General features: G+C 33.8%; 2 protein-coding genes across 2 annotated transcripts; one reads left to right on the top strand and one right to left on the bottom strand.

Moving 5' to 3' along the window:
• The first annotated feature begins 60 nt into the window (after nt 1–60).
• LOC123004026 (juvenile hormone esterase-like) lies at nt 61–2,314 on the top strand. Its single transcript, XM_044397128.1, has 6 exons — nt 61–344; nt 387–524; nt 569–1,105; nt 1,156–1,482; nt 1,530–1,677; nt 1,723–2,314. Exons 1-6 carry the CDS (start codon nt 210–212, stop codon nt 2,061–2,063), a joined length of 1,626 nt encoding a protein of 541 aa, XP_044253063.1. The 5' UTR covers nt 61–209; the 3' UTR covers nt 2,064–2,314.
• LOC123004025 (probable chitinase 10) lies at nt 2,102–17,446 on the bottom strand. Its single transcript, XM_044397127.1, has 8 exons — nt 17,291–17,446; nt 7,901–8,579; nt 4,485–5,157; nt 4,233–4,432; nt 3,319–3,980; nt 2,963–3,271; nt 2,711–2,912; nt 2,102–2,661 (listed from the first exon to the last, which is right to left on the bottom strand). The coding sequence occupies exons 1-8, from the start codon at nt 17,291–17,293 to the stop codon at nt 2,447–2,449; spliced, it is 2,943 nt and encodes a 980-aa protein (XP_044253062.1). The 5' UTR covers nt 17,294–17,446; the 3' UTR covers nt 2,102–2,446.
• Between the last annotated feature and the right edge of the window lie 5,233 nt (nt 17,447–22,679).

The raw sequence follows: 22,679 nt of genomic DNA, 5'->3' as shown, positions 1-22,679 counted from the left end.
CTTACAGGCGCCAAATAATTTCTGTTATCATTTGATTTGCAAATCCATATAATTATTTATTTCTTGAAAATAAATATTGACATGTTTTGAAAACTTATTACTTATCAAACGAGTGGAGTGAATAAATAAAAGAGTTCTAACAAAATTTAAAAAATGGAAAAGTTTAAAATTAGAAATAGATTGTCAAAAATTGTCAAAATTCTTGTAAAATGAAACAACCCGAATTAACTATCGAGCAAGGAAAATTGCTTGGTTCAACTGGGAAAGACATCCGAGGAACCCCTTTTTACAAATTTCAAGGAATCCCCTATGCTAAACCTCCCCTTGGCAATCTTAGGTTTAAGGTAAAATCTCTCCTCAGTACCACTCCTTTCTGATTTTTTCAGGCCCCTGAACCTCCTGAACACTGGGAAGGAATTCTTGATGCCACCAAACCCGGAAATGTGAGCTTTCAACGCGATTTATTTCGTCAAAAAATCACAGGGAGTGAAAATTGTCTAGTTTTGAACGTTTACACACAAAACGTAGGTAACTCTGGTCTCACCCTCAGTTTAGTAACTTTTCTCAGATTCCAGATGGTATCCACACCAACTTGTATCCAGTTCTGGTGTGGATACACGGGGGTTATTTTATTTTTGGGTCCGGGAATGACGACGTTTACGGCCCTGAATTTTTACTGACTGAAAATTTAGTCCTCGTTACGGTTAATTATCGTCTGGGAATGTTGGGGTTTTTGTGTTTGGAAGACTTGTCACTGAATGTACCTGGAAATGCCGGATTGAAAGACATAGTAATGGCCTTAAAGTGGGTGCAGAAGAATATTTATAAGTTTTGTGGGGATCCTCACAATGTTACAATTTTTGGACAAGATGCCGGCGGTTCCAGTGTCCATCTTCTATTTTTGTCACCTTTGACCAAAGGGCTTTTTCATCGAGCAATTGCCCAAAGTGGGTGTGCAGTGAATCCGTGGGCCAGGGGGACTAAAGGAGGTAACACCATTGCTGAAGTTCTAAAAATGGGATTGAATGATGAAAAAGGACTTCTTGAATGCTTAATGAAAAAATCAGTTGAGGAAGTTTTTGAAATTCAAGAAAAAATTATTGATGTACTTAATTGTAAATTCTGTTAAAAAAAGATTTTAAATTAGATTTGTAGAAATTGGTAGCGTCTGAAATCAGACCTTTCGGTTATGTTCTTGAGTCTTTTAATAACAAGTTTGCTTTTATTACCGAAGAACCGCTGCAAGCTATGTTGGGGGGAAGGTTTAACCATGTACCGTTGATTGTTGGTTTTACAAATTCTGAAGGGATGGAAATTTACAAAAATTTGAAAACTCAAGGTTTGCCACCTCTTGAAACTTTCGTTCCTTGGAGTTTCAACTATAATATGGACAAGACTGAAACGGATAAATTATGTGACAGGATTAAGAAATTTTATTTTGAAAATGAAGATCCGCTCAAACAAGTCAACAAAATTTATGAAGTCAGTCACATTTCCTTCAAATTCGCAATTTTGATTTTGTTTTCTAGTTAATATCTGACTCAATGTTTATTTTCCCACTTTTCCAAACAGTAATGATTTTATTTCACAAAAACAAAGCGCCCACATATGTCTATATGATATCAGCAGAGACTAAATTAAATTTCTACAAAAAGTTGGCCAAAATTAAAGAACCTGGTAAGTTTCTTAGTCACACAAACCGCATACATATACTTTTGTTAGGTGTTTCACATTTTGACGACATTGGTTACCTTTTTAAAACGTTGAAAACTCCTGAAATTAAATCTGGAAGTGTGGAAGAACTTGTAGTAACAAAATTTATAAAACTTTGGAGCAATTTTGCGACATTTGGAGAACCAACTCCTCATAAACGGGATCCACTGTTGAAAGTTAAATGGAAACCCATGAAAAAACACGAAATTGAATTTCTTGATATTGGGAGAGAGTTGAAAGTTTCATTAAACCCGGTGCATGATAGGATGTATTGTTGGAAGGGTATTTTCAGCGAAAGTCCCACTGGGAAGCGAACAGAATGCCCATTTTTGAAACAACTATTATTCTAAGACATTGAAACAAAAGAAAAAATAAGAAAATACATAAGGTGATTCGAATGAAAACGATCAGTTTTTTATATTTATTTATATGTATTTACAATTGTTATAATATACTAAACGTATACCATATAAAAATATTCTTTCGCTACAACTACAATGCATAATTTATAAATTATTGTATAAAATAGAAAGTTAAATAACTCGATAAAACAATTTATTAAAATTGATCCCCAATACGAGTGCAAAAAACTGTCTTTTCTTATGGCAGTTTCACAAAAGAATCTTTTTCAGTCAATGGCAGTAACATAATCACTTAAATTAATAAAACAAATAAATTCCGTGTTACTAAACAAGACTAAATTTCCAATTATTTACAAAGTTTCAGTTAGAAATTATCGTTTAGTGGGTGGAGCAGCTGTGTGTTGCATGCACCCTTCAACGTTTTCGGGCCAATCACAAACGTTCTGATCCGGATTGAAAACAAGATTCGAGGGACAAGGCATGTGGTGTTTCCTCTCTCCTTCACACATGTAATACATCCGACAATCGGCCTTATCAGGATGATAACTGATATGACCTTCCTCTTCATCACAAGTCACCTCATTTGCTGCAATCATAATTTGAGAAAAAATCGACGAAACACGATCACAACTCACGATCTTTCGTCGTGTACTGTCCTGAAGAAATCGATGTTTCGTAAGGGCCGTCATACTCCAGTTTCACTTTGTAACCTTCCAGTTCTTGTCTCATGGCATTGATTAGAGGGTACTTACCGCTTCCGCAGGAACCACGGAAGTCGTCCATGTCCACCGACCAGATCATTATGCCCCCAAAGCCCTCTTCTTTCAACCATGCCATCTGTAATTCAATTGTGTCATTTGAAGAGCGATGGTACTCAAAAGTCGTACCTTTGTTTTCAAACTCCTTTCATCGTCGAAGCCCACCCATTGGTTGCCTCGGTACGCAAACGGGACCTGCTGTTCATTATCCCAGACTAGTGTTGTGTTATCTTCGTGTAGAAAGTCGCAAATTTCGTAGAAACTCATAAAACCGGCCTCGGAAGTGTATTTCCCGGGAGTACCACCGCCACTGGCTGGGGCTCCGATATCAAATTGGGTTTTGTTAACTAGTTCAAAGCTACGGCCGTAGGTGGGCATACCAATCATGAGTTTTTCCTTAGGAGCCCCTTGTTTTATCCATTCCCGGGCAGAGTAGTCCTAAAACTCAGCTAGTGCCTTGATTTACTAAAAAAATAAATACGTACCACTGTAAGCTTCTTCTGGTAGCTTGTAGCACTTTCGAGCGGGAATAGAGGCGAGTTGTGACCCACAGTTCGTTCCCATTGACCATGGAAGTCGTACGTCATCACGTTGATAAAATCGAGGTACTTCGAAATTTCAGGTACATCATACCCAGCAGCAATGGCTTCAAACGACGCTGGTACTGCTGCTGTTAGCAGAAGACGAGGTTGTCCACTCGTCTTCGCCTCGCCCTCGAAAGCCACTCTCAACTCTTTCAAAAGATTGACATAAGCAGCACGGTCATCGGCACCTCGAGGGTACTCCCAGTCGACGTCCAAACCGTTGAATTGGAATTCGCGCAAAAAGTCTATAGCGTCATAAACAAATTGGTTCATTCTGAAGACGTTACTCGTGAGTTCTTTAAAAGGAGTTGAACCGAAAGCCCATCCTCCGATTGCAAGGAGTATTTTCAAGTCGGGGTTTTTCTCACGGAGGGCTACAACCCGATCGTACATTTCTGGATCTTTATCACTTGCTTCAGCGAGTTTGTGGTCTTTAAGAGTGGCAAAAGCGTAAATGATGTGAGTGCAGAGGGATGGATTGATGTCTTCTGGAGTAAATTTACCAGCGCCTGGACGTTTCTGGGACCAGCTGGTAATGTAGCAGAGGACCTGAGGGGGGCGAACTGAGAAAAAATTCAAAATAAATAATCGCGTCTCAGGATCACATTATCCCTAAAACTCAAGAAAAGAAAGCACCAGAAATTAGATAAGCCAGTGGCAATAAACAAAGTGGTCACGTTTATATTTCATTCATTCAACCTACTTATTGCATAACCCGCAAAACAGCCTCTAGTATCAAATCCTGTCACTTGCTTTTATTTTATTTCAAAGTCATCGACATTCTTTATGTAATAACAGGAACATGTTACAAGTACCTTTCTTGCTGATTGGTGAATTTTTCAAATGGAGTTTCTTGGTCGGTTTCCTAACCCTGTTGAGTACTTCCTGGACCGAAATCTTGACCGGGGCTGGTTTTTCGATCGCGTCTTCGTCATCTTCTTCAACAGCACCGGCAATTTTTTGCCAATCGACGTCTTTGGCGTTCTTCCCGCGAGAGATTCCTCGAAGCTCCTCCCTAATATTGGGTAGTGTTTGAGTACCACCAGTCATTGGACTTAACTACGTACCTCATGGCTCCAATAAGAGGGAATTTGACTTGGCCCCCACAAATCGTCCCTGAGAAATCATCCATGTCGATGGTCCACACCATAGCCCCCGCAAACCCATTATCTTTAATCCACTTCATTTTGTTCCTAATCGATTTTTCATCATCAAACCCAATCCACTGGTCCCCATTGACCGCATAAGGTACTTTCATCTCATCATCCCAAATATACGTAGCCCCGTTTTGGAGCAACTCGCACACTTCATAATAGGCCAAAAACCCGGATTCTTTCGTGTAAGTACCTTCTTTACCTCCGCCACTTGCTGGGGAATGAACCCCGAATTTGGCAGAGTTTGATAGAGTAAAAGTACGCCCATAGGTGGGCATACCAATAACCAATTTCTCTTTAGGAGTACCCAGTTTGACCCAAAGGTTGGCCGCGTGTTCTACGTTCAGTTGTTTCTGGTACTGACTATCGCTGCTGGGGGAGTAGAGAGGTGCATTGTGGCCTGTCTCTCGTTCCCATTTCCCATGGAAGTCGTAAGCCATCAAGTTGATGAAATCAAGATATGAAGCCACAGCCGGGACGTCATAGCCGGCTTTGATGTTGTCAGGGCCTACGGGGACGGCGGCTGAGAGAAGAAGAGCCGGTTTTTTGATCTCTTGGGCTTCAGCTTCGAAGGCTTCGCGTAGTTCTGGAGAAATTATTAAACGCGTGTGAATAAAAAATCAACACCGTCATTTGTTACGCATCTATTAAAGGCATAATTTTCTTGGGATAATGAATGCAATGTCGGTCATCTGATTCAGCTGAGTAACTGTATAATTTGTATTCGTGTTATTAGCGTAACACCCACACTTGGATGCGCACTTGTCTTAGACATTTTGTAATTAAACAAATCTAAATATGAAACAATCTTACTTTATAATATAAAGTTTGGAATATTTCGCTTAATAGAATTCGCGAACGGTCGCATATTTGAGCGATATGTTTAGAAATTATTAGCGTAAATGGAATTCTAAAGTTAAACCCCATTTCAAATGTTTAATAAAATGCTGTTTCCACTGAATTATTTATTAGTCGGGTACCTACATCTAGTTTACTCCTCGGTTTACTCATTAATTTAAATGATGTAATAAATAGGTCGTTAATATTCCGCATCAAAACAAGGTGTAGTCAGGAGTTTGTTGTACAATATTTTTGATCCCAAGATTTTTACAAGGAATTCTATAAGACGACAAAAGTTAGTAAGATCAGTATACTAGTTTAAATTTTTAGTAAAATTTTTTATTTACCAGATTAGTTTACTTATATCTTCCCATAAAGTACTGTTTGTTTTTATTTTTATATTGTTTGAATGAATAAATTGTATGCAATTAGTTACATATGTGTTAAAATTATTATCTAGCGTTATTATTAATTTTAAAAGCTAACTCGTGTGCTAATCAATTAACTTATTGCCTCCACTTACGAAAATTTCAAATGACGCTCCTGTTATTTCTTAACCCACCTTATTTTAGGGTTGGAAATAGTGATCGGAACTTTTCATTAACACTTCTATGTCACATTTTGGTCACAATCAAGCCGATTTTTGTAAATGTCAGTGCTTTATGTAAAATTGATCTACCTACTAAACCGGTAAGAACGGATTTCCGCATGTCAATTGCGTGGGTCAGATACTTAATGGACTAGCAAGACATAAAACGTTTTATGTTTCACTTGAACTTAAAAATTTTAAGTACGAAATGTCAAAATAAATATGACAAATTATCAAGTGAAGTAGCTTGGCTTGCTACTCCCAGTACCATAGGAAACAAGTAAAATACCTATCTTAGCAAATTGTGCAACTTTAGCAACCCTTAATGCTCTATGCTTCATAATAGACCTCAAATGGAAGTCATTTATGGGTCAATAATGAGCAGGTGAGACATAATAATACATTATATCTACATAAAGAGAGAGAAATGCACAACTATCCCTGAGATGCCAAAGGAATAATAGCATATTTCTCTACAGTAGTGTATACAGTATGTCCCCGGATTGAGTTTACAAGAGGAAAAAAAAATTATCCTTGATTTTACGTTAAAACTGCAAAGGAAAAACATTTTTTGCTTTACCTGAAACCAGCAAATCTGTAATTAAAACTTTATTATTCTAACTCAGTAGAAAGAAAAGTTCATTTTTCTGTTGGTTTTTAAATCCTATCACATTGGCGGTTTTATTATTTTGACAATGATGTATGTCACTTTGACAAATGAGTTTACGCAAGTTAAATAACAAACATGTTTGTGAAAAACATAATTTTAATAAATAGAAACTCAAAGAAACAGCTTTAAGATAAAAATCAAAGTCATTTTTACCAAAAACTATTAACAAATTAATTGTCAAAATGACATATAGTTGTCAAATAAATAAAACCGCCAATGTGACTTAAAGAGCAGAGAAAAATTAAGTCTTTTCACTGAATCAGAATAATGAAGTTTTAAGTACAGATTTGCTCGTTTCATGTGAAGCAAAAAATGTTTTTCCTTTACAGTTTTAGCGTAAAATCAAAGATATTTTTCTTACTCTCGTAAACTCAATCGGGGACATACTGTATACTATTTTTTGCACGACTTGAATTAAAAAACCTAAGAGATTGACTGTAATTGTTTAATAAAGTTTTAAAAGTAGAGTAAAGATACTATTCGTTGAAATTACTCCATAGTAAAAATAAAAATGTTTGTTGACAATGAGCCTATCATGAATGAGAATATTTTCAGCAAATGTTTGCTCCCGTCCGTCGTTAAGTTCATTTTTCTCCCTCGGGAGAGAAATTTAACTTCTGTCTTAATTGATATACCTAAGAAAAATTGATTTCTACTCAATTTGTATTTATAATTAGATCAGTTTTACGCGTGGAATACAAACAAAACTTAAACCCATTCATTCAAAACCTAAACCTATCTATGTTGTTTTAGAAGTTTTGTAGATAATCAATTTTAAGAACATGTTTTAAGTGATTTTTGAATGTTGTAACGTCATTCTTTTTCAGAATTTATTAACTATCTATTATCCTGTTCAAATGTTATACAAATGTATGTATACATGCACATAACAGCAATTATATGTTCCGTTATTTCTTTCGCAATTACAACCAAGCAAAGACCGGGAATAATTAATTAGTTTATTAGTAGTTAATTATTTTTTAAGTAACAATACTAATAATTATTAAAATTTAGGCTATCGTAAGAGGCAACGATGACATATCAGCGTGTAGACAAGAAAATCGCCATTTTTTCCCAAAAAAAAAAGAAAATCGCCATTTTTTCCCAAAAATTATTTCTGTTACTTGTCTCTTATTTTATATACTATTTCTTGTTCTTTTTTTTCTAAATACAGAAATCTTGTGCATTAGTCATTTTTTTATTAAAAATGGAAAAAACGCAAAATCGCACCTTTCAAAAGCAAGACGTAATTCTTCTTATCTTCCGACCCCTTCGGGTACTCCCAATCAATATCCAATCCATCGAATCCTCGGTCCCTCAGGAAGGGAATAGCACTGAAGATGAACGTCTGTCTTGCATACCTCGTGGACGCCATATCTTTAAATTTCTGCGTCCCAAAAGACCACCCTCCAATAGCCAACAACGTCTTCAAATTTGGGTTAGCCTTCTTCAACTTTTGAATCCTTTCATACAACCCCACTTTCCCATCTTTGGTCTCATCATTGCTTTCAAATGATGACAGTTTCCCTTTCTTCAACCATCCAAAAGCAAAGATGATATGTGTGCATAAGTCCGGGATGATATCCTCCGGCGTGAATTTCCCAATTTTGACTCTGTACTGCGACCAGTTGGTGTAATAACACACCACTTTGTATCCATCTTTGTCTTTTTTGCTCGTCGCGGAAAGAGAGTTATCTGTTTTGCGATGGCCCGGCCGCGATCTTAACCGGAAACGGTTGACACTGGAAGAGACTTCTTGGTCTTTGGTTACTGAAACGCTTTGTGTGGTTTTGAGGGGTCGTCGAAGTCGACGTCGTGTAACTCGTTCTGATGTAGAGATCTGGACTAGGAGGAAGACTAAGAGAGTAACGATGAAGATGGTTCGTAATTTGCAACGGGGTCGTGGTATCTGTAATAGAAAGATCAAATGGTAAATACTAAGTGACTAACACTGCGGAAAAATAAATAGAGAAACGATTGGAAATTAATTTCAAGGTATTCAGCTGAGCTAATGTTGAGATAAGTGACATAATGGTAAGCCTTGGGTGGGGTTTGGATAATGAGTAGGATTTTTCTGATCTGATTTGCTACTTTTGAATCATTGCAGTGATAAATTAATTGACACTGACACTTCTTAGAATTTTTTTTATTTTTCCAAATCTACATATAAATTACCGCATTTTTTATGCATAAAACTGAATAACAGGACAGAAAAATTTTGTTTATTTTAACGACTATGGCCTCGCATTCTCGCAATAAGTGTAGTAGACTTTTTTCAAGGCTCTTGACCAAGCAAAATAATTTTAGAAGGTCAGTAATTTCCTGCAAGTGTTTGTAGCTTGCTTAACAAATTCAGCAAGCAAGTATATAAACCCCATTCATGGAAGAAGTTAAAAAAACACAGTTACAGAATGGATTTCGCCACAAAGGTACAAAAAGATTAAAAAATAAATTGGAAACAATAAAAAAACAGAAACAAAAAATGCAGAATAAATTGAAAAACTAAAAGAAAATTACTTACATTGTAGGTACTAAACAATATAGTATGTTAGGGAATGGTTTAGCAAAAATTGAAAGGTAAGGTAAGAATGGCAAAAGGAATCAGAAAAGTAAAATTCGTTCAAATTGAAAATGCAGTTACAACTTATTTATGAAACGTTTTTATCATAGTCATTGATTGATAGAAAAAATTGTCATGGTACGTTACCATTAAAAAGAAAATTGCAAAACTCAAAAACTAAAAGAAATTTCGAAAAATTTTATCTTTAAAAACGATCACCTTTTTACAGTATTTTACAATGCACTAATTATATTTTTTTTTACGTAAAGTAACAAAAAAGCTTCATTGATTTATACTTATTTGTATTCACTTGGTATACGAACAAAAAGGAGCCAAAAAATGCCACCCACTTTTAGACAAGTTCATTATCATAAAAATCCATTCTACTTATTTTAAAAATATCACAGCTTTTTGTTGCAAATCCTTGAAGAGATGTTCAACTTCCAATTTGATCAATACAAGATTTTTCTGCTTTTGCATACATAATTATCAGAAGTTAAAAAAATTACTTGTAGCTCTTCCGTCATTTCGACCTTCATTTCCAGCTTGATTTGATTTATAATACAATAAAAGTAAATGTAAATTATTATTAAACGTAGTCATGAATTCTTATAAACTCAATCAAATTACTCACAGTTTCAAGTAATTACTGCGGGCCAAAATTTCTAATGAATTATCTGCAAAAACTGTACTCTCTAATAATCGTTGGGACTTGTAAGAAGTAATGTAATGTAAATGTCAAGTTTTTAACTCATGTACTTAATCATTACTCTCTAAAGCCATCAACTCAGCAAAAACTGTCAAATCTCGTGTGTCTAAATATTCACGAAAATTTCACCGCTCAAGTGAATCAAGCAAAATCGTCAAGGTCGGCCGTTTTACGTAATGAGTCAAATCACCCAGAGAAAGGTTTAGAAATTTTTTATTTTTTTACCAGACGACGTTACACACTAGTACAAGTCAAAGCTTTTAGCGAATCTGCGCATTCCTCAAATTTCGACCTAATCACTCTACATTTATTACCCAACGCGACATTTTACGTACTTAGGTAACAGTCGGACACTTTCACTGGAAAACGCTTTTTGAAGGGAATTTTTCGCGCAGTTACATAGCGTAAAACGACTTAACACACTTGGACATTTTCTAAAGCAAATAGAGCATGCAGGATGGTCTACATCTGCGACGAGAAAAACTGCAATTTTATAAATATCAAGGTTGATGGACAGTGGTTTCTAACAAATGTCACACGTTTTAGGTGCAAACGAAAAAAGATTTTAAAGATTTTTAAAATTAGTAGAGCGCAAGAATGTAAAGAAACAAACACAAAAGCGAGAAAAAATTTAAATAAAAAAATTGTTAACACCAAGTTCTATTGTATTATTATTAGCTTAGTGAGCAAGTAAGTAGACACTTTCATTGTTAACAATGTAATAAATAAAATAAAGAAAACGAAAGTGAGGCAAATTGGTGTCAAGAAGTAGCAAACAATTTTGACTTTTGTGTCTTATTTCTGTTACTTAATATTAATAAATTGATAATAAAATAGACGATTATGACAAAAAAGAAAATAAATGGAAAAAATAAAATAAACAAAACTTCTATTAAATTATTTATTTAATACTCAACATGTTTTCAATACGATAGTATATTCACATAGCTAGATAGTCTCAGGAAATGACTATCCCAGCCTTGGCTAACTTCCTAAAATTGATTCTTATCTTAATAATTATTACTCGAATGAACCATTGCTTAGATATGTGCGAGATTAAATTATAAATTAAAAATAAATTTTGGAAATAATGTTATTTACTTAGATAATCAGTGAGTCACTAGTAATTAGTAATCATCAATCTTGAACCTTTCACTTCTCAAACAAAAACATCAATAGCCAACAGAAAATGTCTAATAATTGCTCACCTATTCCCTGCAAATTTATGAGTCTAACTTTAACCTTTCACCATTCAACTACTAACCAGGAAAGCCAATAAATCGCCAATTAAATTTTTCCTAATTATTGTCACAGCCGAGTAATAAACCCTTACATAAGAGTAATTTCGGAGTTTCGAATTAATTCTCCGATTGTTTCGGAATTAATTTTAATTAAAATATCGATTTCACAATGAAAGTGCTTTTTTGCCCACCTCAGTGACTGAATTCGCGACCATCAATTGTCACTTTACCATTACACAATCCCCCACCGATCCCACCTTTGTTGAATATTCAACATGAATCAAAATCCGAAAACTTTCACGCTTCAAAAAAAATCTCAAAGACCGAGTGAAATTTTCAGTTTGCACTTCAATGTTAATTACCGGAAATAAGCCCGGAATTGGTAAGTCACAGGCTCTTCTCAACATGTGCGATTAGAGAAAGTCATAAAAAAAATTCGTAAGCGCAATTACGATCCGGCACCCACTTCCTGTACACAGGCTTAAGTAATGGCTTTTTTGGGGCCGGTTGGGTAAGTGATCTACACGTGACCGCGCCTTGATATAGTTGTTAACCTTCTGGTCGTGGCTGCAGGGGGCTATTGTTGCGGACGCGTAAATGAGCATAAAATATGGCGAGACATACGCTCTAATTGGTTTCGCGGCTTTCAGAACCTCCGATTTCCTTCTAAAAGAAGTTTACAAAATGGTAAATATGGCGCATGGTAAATCAAAATCTATGGAGCACGAAATTGTAGCCTTTAGCGCCAAAAATAAAACAGATATTCTAGTGAAGTCGACTGTAATAATTATACCCTTTTCGGGCTCAAATAATTACACTAGCCAACAAGCATTTTGTGACTGAGAAGAAAATAATTATTTTTTGTTCAATTCTATGTGCTAAACTCAAAAATTATAAGGAAAATTCCATAGCACATCAGATTTTAAAGTTAGGCATTTTGAGATATCATATGTAAGTATGTTCGATAAAATCGCCGAAAAACGAAACACTTAAAATTCATTTTCTCCATTTTCATTAAAATTTTTTTCCCCCAAATTTGGGTGCCATTAGTGACGGGCAAGGGGAAAGGTTCCACCAAGATATATTGACAATAGAAAAGAGGTACCAAGGGAGATGGGGGATTACTGCTGGTTCCTGATAAGAGAAGTTAAAACACCCTACAAAAGAAAGTCAGCTTTTGCAAAAAACTCATCTACAACAGGTTTATGTTAGAATCTTATACATCTTTCAACATTGTTCTTGTTTAGTGAATAAATTAATTTCTTTTGTCGTCTATTTAATTAATTTCTATTTGAAATGAACAATTTTTACGATAAAATTTGAGAAAACTATTTTCCTGTAACTTAAAATCTGTACGTGATGGAGAATTTTTCTTATCAAATTCGTAATTAGGGATGGTAATGTACCCTGATACACGTGTCAATAGATCAATCACATTAAAAAAAAATAAAATTTGTTGGGTAGTGTTATTATCAAATAAAACATTGTTGTCAGAAAAACATACAATGTTGAGATGAACTTTTTCCACTATATCTTGAACAAATCAAAATTTTCTTTTAAAAAATTGTAAAGAACAAAAAGAGTAAAATATTGAAAAAAAAGTAAGTCGAAAAAGCTGAACCTAAATTATTTAAATCAAGAACAAACATGAGCATGAAAAAAGCAGTGCCGGACTGGGAACGTCAGATCATAAACAACTTTTCAAAATAAGAAGAAAACGACAATTAAGAAAAATTGAATACAAAACATGGTATAAGTCAGATACAGAATAAAAGAAAGAAACACATTGATAAAATAAGAAACTAGAAAACTAGAGGCAGAGAAATTTAGACAAAACAAGAAGTATTAAGAAAGACAGTAACGCTGTTTTATTTACTATTATTTTCATTTTTTTGTGTGGTTTTTCCTTCACTTTTAATCTTTTCCATATCGAAAACGTAGTTATTCTTTGTAGAATATTACTAAACTACAATTTTAGCAATAGATATCAAGAAATATTCAATTTTGGTGTCTAAAAAGTATAAATGGTATAGAAACTACTTTCTCTTTTGACATGAATTATCAGCGTAATTTAGTTGTGATAAGAGAAACACAAGACACAGACAAAGGACCAAAAGTGTAAATGATTAAATAAAGTATCGAGAAAAATTTCTGAAAGAATGCGTTTTTTTCAGTTAAAGTTGAAAATTTTCTCTTTAAAAATTGTTTACAAAAACGGCCTAAACTTTCTAAACCTTGCTAAAAACCGCTTATTGGAGACCTTTACATGAAACCCACCATCTGCGCTCGTTTCCCCTTACCATTAATCAGATATTTACTGCGTTTTAATAACCGATCGGTCAACTTCCAAGGCAAATCGCTCGATTCCAGTCCAGCTAACACCCGCCATGTAAATTCCACTCACATTTTCCATCGCTGATCGTGCGTTAAGTTCGATTCGTTGTAAAAATTCGCAAAAATTTCATACGAAGTGAAATTTTTTCAGTTTTTCGCGTCATCAACCTAGTGACCTGAAAAGTCGCTATTCACGACGCTTCGTGACGATCTTATCGGGCTTTTTGTCACGAGAAAGCGGACCGAAAGAAAATTCCAAAAATCAGGAGAATCCCAACGATTAACCTTGACATTTTCGAGATGACAATTACGTAAACTGTCTGGTAATTAATTCAAGAAGTTTGATTTTGGGCCGCGGAAAAAGTAAAAGTGCCAATAAATCGCCCTCCAGGCTGGTGTAAATTAATATCTGAATTTTTACGTAATTGGAATTAATTTGAAAATGACGCAAGAGCCCTTGCTGCAAGTGCATTGAAATTTAAAGAAAAACTGAAACGGGTTTCCGACTAGTGACCACAAAGCCAAGAAAAAACTTGCTTCAAACTCTAAAAAACTAAGAAAAACACAAAAAATCAGAAGCATGTCAAGGCGACGACACAGTTGCACCAAATCCTAAAATTTTCTTGCAGTTTTATTACCATACAATGTTAAGGCCTCTTAATAACAGAGCGCTTCAAAACACCCCAATGAATAATGCAAAGAGTGATCTTTTCCTGACCTTCGGCAGATTACAGTTAAATTGAAACTAATTACATTTTTAATCCGATAGAAAATATTCTTTTGACAAGATGATGGTGTTTCATTGTTGCATTCAATGCAAATGCGAGATGCATCTCTGTTTATCAAAGATGGTTTTCGTGTCAGGTCGTTTATGGTAAATTTGAAAAGATGACAAAAAGGTGTGGTTACAATAAAAAAGTTATTTATTAAGAAGCAGACCTTGGATAATGGTGACGGAAGATTTGCCAAAACGAACAGAAAGCTCAAAAATCACTATTCAAATGGGAAAATGTTCACACGAGTAAAATCATGAGAAATGGAGTAATAATTAATTATTCATAACTCTCAATTAGATTGAGAATTACTTGTTGGATTATGAACGTGGCCTTTAAATTTAATAAAAGTTGATGGCAGTTCCGGTAAAAGTGTTGATTGTTGTACAAGTAGCTAAATTGCTTTGTTAAGTGATTTATAATGGTATATCTGAACCAAATTTGTAAAAAAACTTGTTTCTACATATTATTTCCATTATTTTTTCTTATGTTTACAGAAATGAAAACAATTCTTCAAGTCTGCATGTCAAATGTCACTGAAATAAAAATAAAGTAATTATTTTACTTAAATTAAATCTTTATAATTTTACAATTTTATCACGTCAAACTGTACCTACTTTAATCATTAATTTTTAGTTTAATCTTGGATTGCTTTTATTTCGGCTTGTTTCATTTTTTTATTCTTCGTTTCCAACTAAATTATTGAAAAATTCTCGCATGTTAATTACAAACTAATTGATTTTATAACCGAAGAATTTCCGCGTTCTGAATTAATTCTTTAGTATGAAGCTCCGATTATGCCCAACCAAGTTTTACATAATTAGTTAAGTCAGAAAAATCAGTAGGAAACGACTACGAAATCGTCTTACTTCATTCTAGTCGAGTCATCATTATTCAAGAAGCAACACAGAACAATCAAACCAGTTGCAACACCAATCGCTACTGACACACCCTGTATAACAAAACAATTACATGACCCATTAAGCTACAGGATGTCTCATCCTCAAGACGTGTTACACTTAGGCACGAACTGTAAACACCTGTTCCGTCCCAGTGAATCTCAAACTGTTATATAATGAGTGCTTGACCGTTTAAAAACTCTCATTATAACAATCGAGAGAAATTACACACATCGAGTACAATCGAGAAAGCTCGAGGCGGATTTTCAATCGGACTAATATTTGCCCCTGCGAGTGGATGTTTTCTAATTATCCATGTTTATTATGAAATTTCTTATATAACTCACTGGAATAGAAGCTAATTCTGCGACCATAACATTTCCAAAATTGTTCGCGACCTTGAAATTACCGTTATAACTGATTTAATTAAAAGTAGCCTCACTGTAACAAAATAATTTCACTTGTTTTCGTGACCTTGAAATCGGTGTTTCAAGTGTTACAAAAATTTACAAATCGTGTCGCCATTTATATGAAGACAGTTTTCACGATGTGGGGCCGGAATAGCAAATTTTAATGTCAAAATAACTTTTTTTGGTTCACTCTGTTGAGTTCTAGTTTAAATATAGCTTCAGGGCTATTACGTATCTGCTCTAAATGCAAGAAAGTGAGACCGGAGGACAGGTTGCAGGTCGGCCTTCTTTGATTCGACATAACTACCAGGAAATCATTATAAAAAATGTTCCTTGTTGGTGTTAATTTTTTATAATGGACTCATTTGCTGTGTTTGTGGTGAAAATTTGTAGCGGCGATGGAACTGTTTGCTTTCAGTTGACCTTAATAAATTGTGATTGTAAATTTTAAAATATTAATGTTAGTGGCTAATTGGATTGTTTTAGTTATAGGTCACCTACATCGGTTTTTAATTTATCTATTTATGGGATGTGATAATTAGGTCTAATTGAGCAAAAAGGTGATAAACTTTTGTTGAGAATAAAGAGGAAAAGAAATTTCATCAACTGAAATTATTTTAAAACAATATAACAAACACAAAAAAACAGAAAGTGGAAAAACACGATTAAAGGCAGCAATACGAGTGTCTAGTGAGAGCGACAAATGGCCAAGGTCTACAAGCTTTGTTTTTGAAAATTCATTTTCATAATTAATAAAATCAATATAAACCGTGTTTCAAACGGCATTTAAAAAATACAATATCTATACCATAAGCCAGTCCTTAGCTAATAACTTATTTGTTGGTTCCCTCATAAACACTAGTGAGAAATGAGAAGAAGTCCGTCATAATAAGGTCCTCTTGTCATAATTATCATATGGAAAATGAAGAATATTAACAATTTTTTGCAGAGCTTATAGTTAAACTAGCGTTAAACTACACCATACACTTTCTAAACATTTTACATTCCATAGCTTCTATTTTTTTTTATTTTGGGTCATATGGTATATTTACGCATACGAGTTTTTTAAACACAATACATTTTATTTCTACAGGTTTTTACGCCTCAATTTATAATAAAGAAATGTTCGGAGTAAAAAAACTAAAAAACTAGCATCTTTTTAGTTTTTTGATTTTTCAAAATGTTTTAATTTTTGTAAATTCACATTGTAAAATACTCTAGACTTAATTTAAGTCCAATTTTATTAGCTTTTCTTCAAGAATAGCTATGTTATTGAACCTTCTAAATTACGAAATTTGTCCAAACAAATTATTTAATGATGAAATTCAATTCTCAACATGCCAACAAACAAATCATTTGTATTAATTAAACCCAAACCCGTAATTGAATTACGAATCGAACCGAACAGTAGGTATAAATTATAAATTAGGAGAAAAAAATCACGCTATGTGCCAAACCACCGTAACACGGCCAGAATTTCAATTTTATTAAATAATTACTACTAGTGTTAAAAGCTTATTGTATAATAGATAATTATGCAATAAGCCAAAACTTGGGTAAAGCAACGAAATTATTCCATATACAGAGTGTTTATATTAGGTTGTTTCGCAGTAATAACAGTCGCTAACGGGAGTTCATAATTACTATTCATTTAGTGTATGATTGATTTGAACATCCGCCGTATCGAAACTCACCATTTTTCACTTGAAAAAAACTTCACACTAGTTCAAAATCACTGTCACTGTATAAACGAGGCACTCCACTGACACTCATGTAACTCTTCACAATGCGCGCTACAATTCGAAATCGACGTCTTCAGCTTAACTGCCACTCTGAATTCAAAGAGTGTATGAATTTCGCTCGATAAGGCCCCTACCAACCACTACTTGTCTCTCTCCAGCCCCCCAGAACAGTCTTGAGCTGTCTCTCTCCACCACAAACATATAGCACACCAATTCGAAAGTTACGAATCGGTGTCTCTGTTTGACACACTTTGAAACTCGGATTGTCTCGCTCCGGTCGAAGGACTATGGGTACCTTTCTTTTCCTAGTTTCCGAAAAGCCGAACGCAGGGCCGGAAAAATGAAAAAGTTTGCCCAAAATCTGGTGGTTTACCTCCTAATGGAACCAATTACTACAACGCTTTCAGGGGTCTTTGCCATTTTAGGCACCCAAAGTGCGTGTTTTGGCAAATTCTGGGTCAGAAAATAGTAAAATCGAAACAGTTGGAAAGCGAAATGTTATTAGATGGCTCGAGGGGGACTCATTAACTTTGGTTGAGTTTATATGAGGTTGGATTGTGACAAGCCGAATGACTGGTAGCTGGAACAGGTATTTGGCGATTTTTCTAACTAGAAGATAGCTTTTCGACGGAATGTCGACAAATTGAAGATTGGAAGGTCTGGTTTCATTTACATTTTTTGAAGTGGAAATTACATAAGACGCTGCTAGACCTGGAGGATTTATTCATAATTCGTTTTACATTCTACATTCTAATATCGTAAATATTCAGAGTGGATCAAAAAACTCCATAAAATATTGATTCTTCCCGCAATTATTAGTCATTCAATTTTTATTCTAATAACTACTGTTTTATTATCATTATTATGATGAAATTCACATTTCGACATTTTTGCCACACACTGAGCTTTTTACTTCATTAGTAGCAGCGATGCGGCTCTTATGTTTTAACACGTTTGCTCTCTATTTTTATATTTTCGGGTATGTGACTAATCAAGAAAAGCCACTACATTATAAGTTTGCCGATACTGATCCACGCAACACAATGTTAGAAAAAAATAACTCAACTGTTGTCGAAATAGAAGAAGAAACATCTTTCCTACAAGTAGACTTGCAGGAAAACACAAAACTGTGCAATAAAATGTTCAATCTTTCTTCAGTTGTCACAAAGTTAATAATTACAGGCTCCAACGTTGAAGAGATTGAAACAAAGTTTTTACAATCAGAAAACGTCTATAACCTCGTAATTTCAAAAACTCGAGTTACAAGAATCAAAAAATACACCTTCAAAAATTTGGAAATAGTTACTTTAAAACTTGTTTATAACAAAATTCAAACACTTGATGATAAATCATTTGTAAACTTATTCCAATTAACTGAGCTGGAATTAAACAACAATAATTTAAAAACGTTAAACCTGGAAAGTTTCTTCGCACTACCACTGCTGGAAAGCGTGAAAGCCCAACAAAATAAAATCGTAAAATTGGAAAAACGTTTTTTCCAAATTTTTAGCAACAATTACTCTCAAATGTGGCTTTGTGAGACAAAATCTTATCGAATTTATTTCTCCACGCGTCTTTCAGGGGCACAGTTTTTGGGAGATTGATTTAAGTTTCAACCCTATTACCATATCAGACGATCTTTTTAAAACTGATTCAAGAATTAAATCTCTTGTTCTTACTATGGATTGCTTATACCACGGGACTTTGGAAAAGCTTGTAAGTTGGTCACAGAAAAATAATATTACTTTGATTGACTCCAGTAATTCCCTTTGTGTAACTAAGAAGAAAGTATTTCTTTTAGTTTTGGTGACAGCTATGTTAATTTATATAATTTTAAATTGCATTTGTTTCTACAAGTTCTTCCAAAAAAAAATAGAAAATCTTTTGAGATAAAGTCATAAACGAAATAGAAATTTTCTTATTTGCACATTTTCTATCATTTTAATGTTCTAGGCACTGAAATAAAAAAAAATGTATTTGACATGTGTTTTTTCTCGAACGCAACCCACACATCTCATTCATCCCAATCTCTGCACATTTTTGCAAACGTCGACTTTTGTCTCATACACACATAGTGAAAGTTTCCAATGGAGTGAAAGTGGTGCATGGTTTAAAGGGTACCTACAAGTAATTCATTCATGTGCCCATAATAAGCACAAATCCACCTGTTACTACACGCCGAAAACCTGGTCTTTTTCTCGAACAGGTTGCAAGCTTATGCAATTTTTTCCTTGCATCCGATTTAAATATAAAAGAAACGATTCTTGAGATTGTTTAGAATAATTGGAAAATTGGGTCGCACCTTTCTGCACAATTAAATGACTTGTATTGTTCCAGCCTTACAACAATTTGTTTCGTGTCTTGAGAATTTCTATTATTTGCTAGATGAGCATTTTTCTGGTAAAAAAACACAATTAGACGCTCATAAAGGCATGTCACAATATTTTTGAAGGTTGTTTTGTTAAGTGGCCCAATTGTTCTCTTGGAGCAGGTCGTTTGGGCAGTTCACGGCCAAAAATACTTGACTCACTTAACCTTGCCATAAAAATATTTTTTTAATTCACTGGGTATATAACAAACTTTCTCCGTATATTTATGTGACTTTTATGCCTTGCCGGAAAGTTTATTGTCTCTAGTGACCTTCCGGAGTCCTTTTCTAGTTCCGGATAATCGAATTTAGATCTCGTGAGTGTTCTCCCACACTATTTTGGAAATCTGAGCAATGAACCACTTAGTATTATCGATTTAGTTGAGACAATAGTGACCTTCCACGAGAAAAAAACTCGATTCTGATACACACCTTTTCGGTACTATTTTGTGTTTTCAGGAGAGTTTCTCAGATACATTGTTTGAATTTTAATGCTGTCCTAAATTAGATGTTACACACATTATTTATAAAGCAGGACTTGAAAACCGTGTAAGTAAAACCATAAAACAGCTCTTATAAGAGGTCAATTTATCTCAGACACTATTGTTGACATGGAATAATATTTTTTACTGCGTGACACTGTTGCGATTGCAACAATTTTCAAGAAACATTAATTATAAACAATCTGTTGTTACTGTTGCCTAATTGTTTAATAATTGTTATTATGGTAATTATAATAATCAATATTTTATTCATTTTTTCACAGTAAAAAATTAAAAGTGATGAGTACAATAGAATATTTTGCACAGTAAAAATAACAAATGCTAAATAAAGCACGCACAGTATTTTATTGTAATTTGTTCAGTAAAAAAATCAAATTTGCACAGTAAATAATAAACGCTCAGTAACTTTAATCAAAATTAGTAAAACATTAATTTTAAAGAATTTTCAGTCTTGGTTACATAACAATGTATGCCCCCCTGCGCAAGAATGTTATTTATTATTGATACTTATTTTTATATTACTGAATATTTATTTTATTATTGGAGAGTGGTATATGTATTAGCAAGGGCCCCTGTGCAAGAATTATTTTTGCAAGGGCTGGAAACTGGGCACAAATGGTAATCAGTCTAATCAGCGTACGCCACTCTTTGCAATGCTGTGCTTCTGATAACACGATTTTGTTTTTGATCGCTATGCGATATTCCTATTTTACTCGGAAACATTTTGTTTGTAAATGTGTGATTATTAAATTAATTAGTTTTGCCAGACATTCACTCATTCTCTTTACTGTGCAATGATTATTTTTACTGGTCAAAAATACTTGTCGTTTAAATAATACAGGGTGATTCACGAGGAATAATGAGCCTGACCAAATTCTCGATGCAACCAACATTACATTTTCATAGATCAGATTTCAAAGATTTTTCGAAATAAATATGAAATCATAGCGAGCACACTTACAATTTGTCAGTCTTGACATTAAATTAATGAAAAACAGAAGTAACCAAAATACCAACACATAATGGGTACATTAAAATACGAATTACGGAAGGCACTCATTCAAGTTTCATCCAGTGGTACCCTTCGCCTTGATAACTTAACAGGAACCCAATTTTCTCAAGACTAACTTGATCGTGTCAAAAGATGCTCTTTTTTCCGGCATATCATTGGGCATCACACAAGAAGCAAGAGATGCATTTTTCAAACATTCTCCATAAACTAAAATCATATGTCAGTCTTATCATCATTGGTATAAGTCCACATTTTGCACAGTTTATAATAAATTTGTAACGTTTGTCAAAAATGACAATGACGATGATTAATGATAATAGTAGGTATTGTTTATTCAAATTATATTTTTTTAAAGTGTCGCAAAGCAACTTGCGAAAGTGTAGTGGTGGTTGCATCAAGAATTTGGTCAAGCTCATTATTCCTCGTGAATCACCCTGTATACTGTGCATTTACTTTGTTCCCTATTGTTATTAGAGATATGTATTTAAAAATGATAATTTTTTCCATCAGTCTATAAAAAAAGAAACCTTCATTACACATAGACCCAAAAACCTGAAACCAGATAGGTACTTTAAGAATCATAAAATATTGAAGAACTTTGTCCGAATTTTCGTAGCTCGATCAAAACTTCACTCAATCCATTATGAACATTCCCAACTTATCACAACTGGAAACTAAAGTTTATCTTAGTTGTAGTAAAGTTTCAAGTTTAAATGGGCGGATGGCTTGCAGCTGTTATAAGCGTCGCGGCGCCTCCGACAGAATATACTGAAAAAAGTGTAAATCTAAAATCGATGAAGAAAAATGAGCAAAAATTTTCTGTTATCAAAGAACAGGTGTCTTTGCCAAGCACAATGTTTAAAGATAAAAAAATCGAGGTTATAAGTTATTGTAATGTTAGTTGCGTGAGTTTATGCTAATGGCAAAAATCAATTTTAATTAAGTAAAGACTTTATTACAATTTGGTAGTAGCAGTTATGTTTTGAAAAAGTAAGTGCTATGTATTTTTTAAGCAAATAAATAAATAAATCTAAGATAAGTATTAAAAAAATTATGATTTTCACTTTTGATGAAATTGGATTCGAAATTATCATTTCTAATGAAAATTAATTTGCAACAGGTGTTTATGCTAGGCAACCAATAATAATATAATTGTTACAAATGAATAATAATCATTTTACAGTCCATTAAATTCCAAGTAAATAAACACAGTTTTAACGTAAATTTGTAAATGCACACAGAAAAGTCATTATCTTAATTTAAGAATAATAATTGTCTTAACGTCATATTTTTAACTTGAAACTATATTATTTTACCACAATTATTTTTATTTGTATTAAAATAAAACTATTTCTTGACTTAAGCAACGAATAATTTTACTGAATTGTTTTACTTTAAGAAAAATTTTCTTGTTTGAAATATTTTTAGATTCTATTTAATAAAAGTTTGGTAGTTCAC

Source organism: Tribolium madens, unplaced genomic scaffold (assembly GCF_015345945.1).
Source record: "Tribolium madens isolate multiple individuals breed KSU strain unplaced genomic scaffold, Tmad_KSU_1.1 Scaffold_1;HRSCAF=32;Tcas5.2_LG8, whole genome shotgun sequence".
NCBI classification, from domain to species: Eukaryota; Metazoa; Arthropoda; class Insecta; order Coleoptera; family Tenebrionidae; genus Tribolium; species Tribolium madens.
Note: the sequence above shows the minus strand (reverse complement) of the source record. Positions and strands in the feature narration are given on the sequence as shown.

What these genes read in the sequence shown, in the direction of transcription:
- LOC123004026 (XM_044397128.1), top strand. Translation starts at nt 210, where the DNA reads ATGAAACAACCCGAATTAACTATCGAGCAAGGAAAATTGCTTGGTTCA. An exon ending in TTGGCAATCTTAGGTTTAAG is followed by an intron (nt 345 to 386) that starts GTAAAATCTCTC and finishes TGATTTTTTCAG; the next exon opens with GCCCCTGAACCTCCTGAACA. An exon ending in AAGTCAACAAAATTTATGAA is followed by an intron (nt 1,483 to 1,529) that starts GTCAGTCACATT and finishes TTTGTTTTCTAG; the next exon opens with TTAATATCTGACTCAATGTT.
- LOC123004025 (XM_044397127.1), bottom strand. An exon ending in CCTCTTATTGGAGCCATGAG is followed by an intron (nt 4,433 to 4,484) that starts GTACGTAGTTAA and finishes ACCCAATATTAG; the next exon opens with GGAGGAGCTTCGAGGAATCT. An exon ending in AAAGGAGTTTGAAAACAAAG is followed by an intron (nt 2,913 to 2,962) that starts GTACGACTTTTG and finishes ATTGAATTACAG; the next exon opens with ATGGCATGGTTGAAAGAAGA.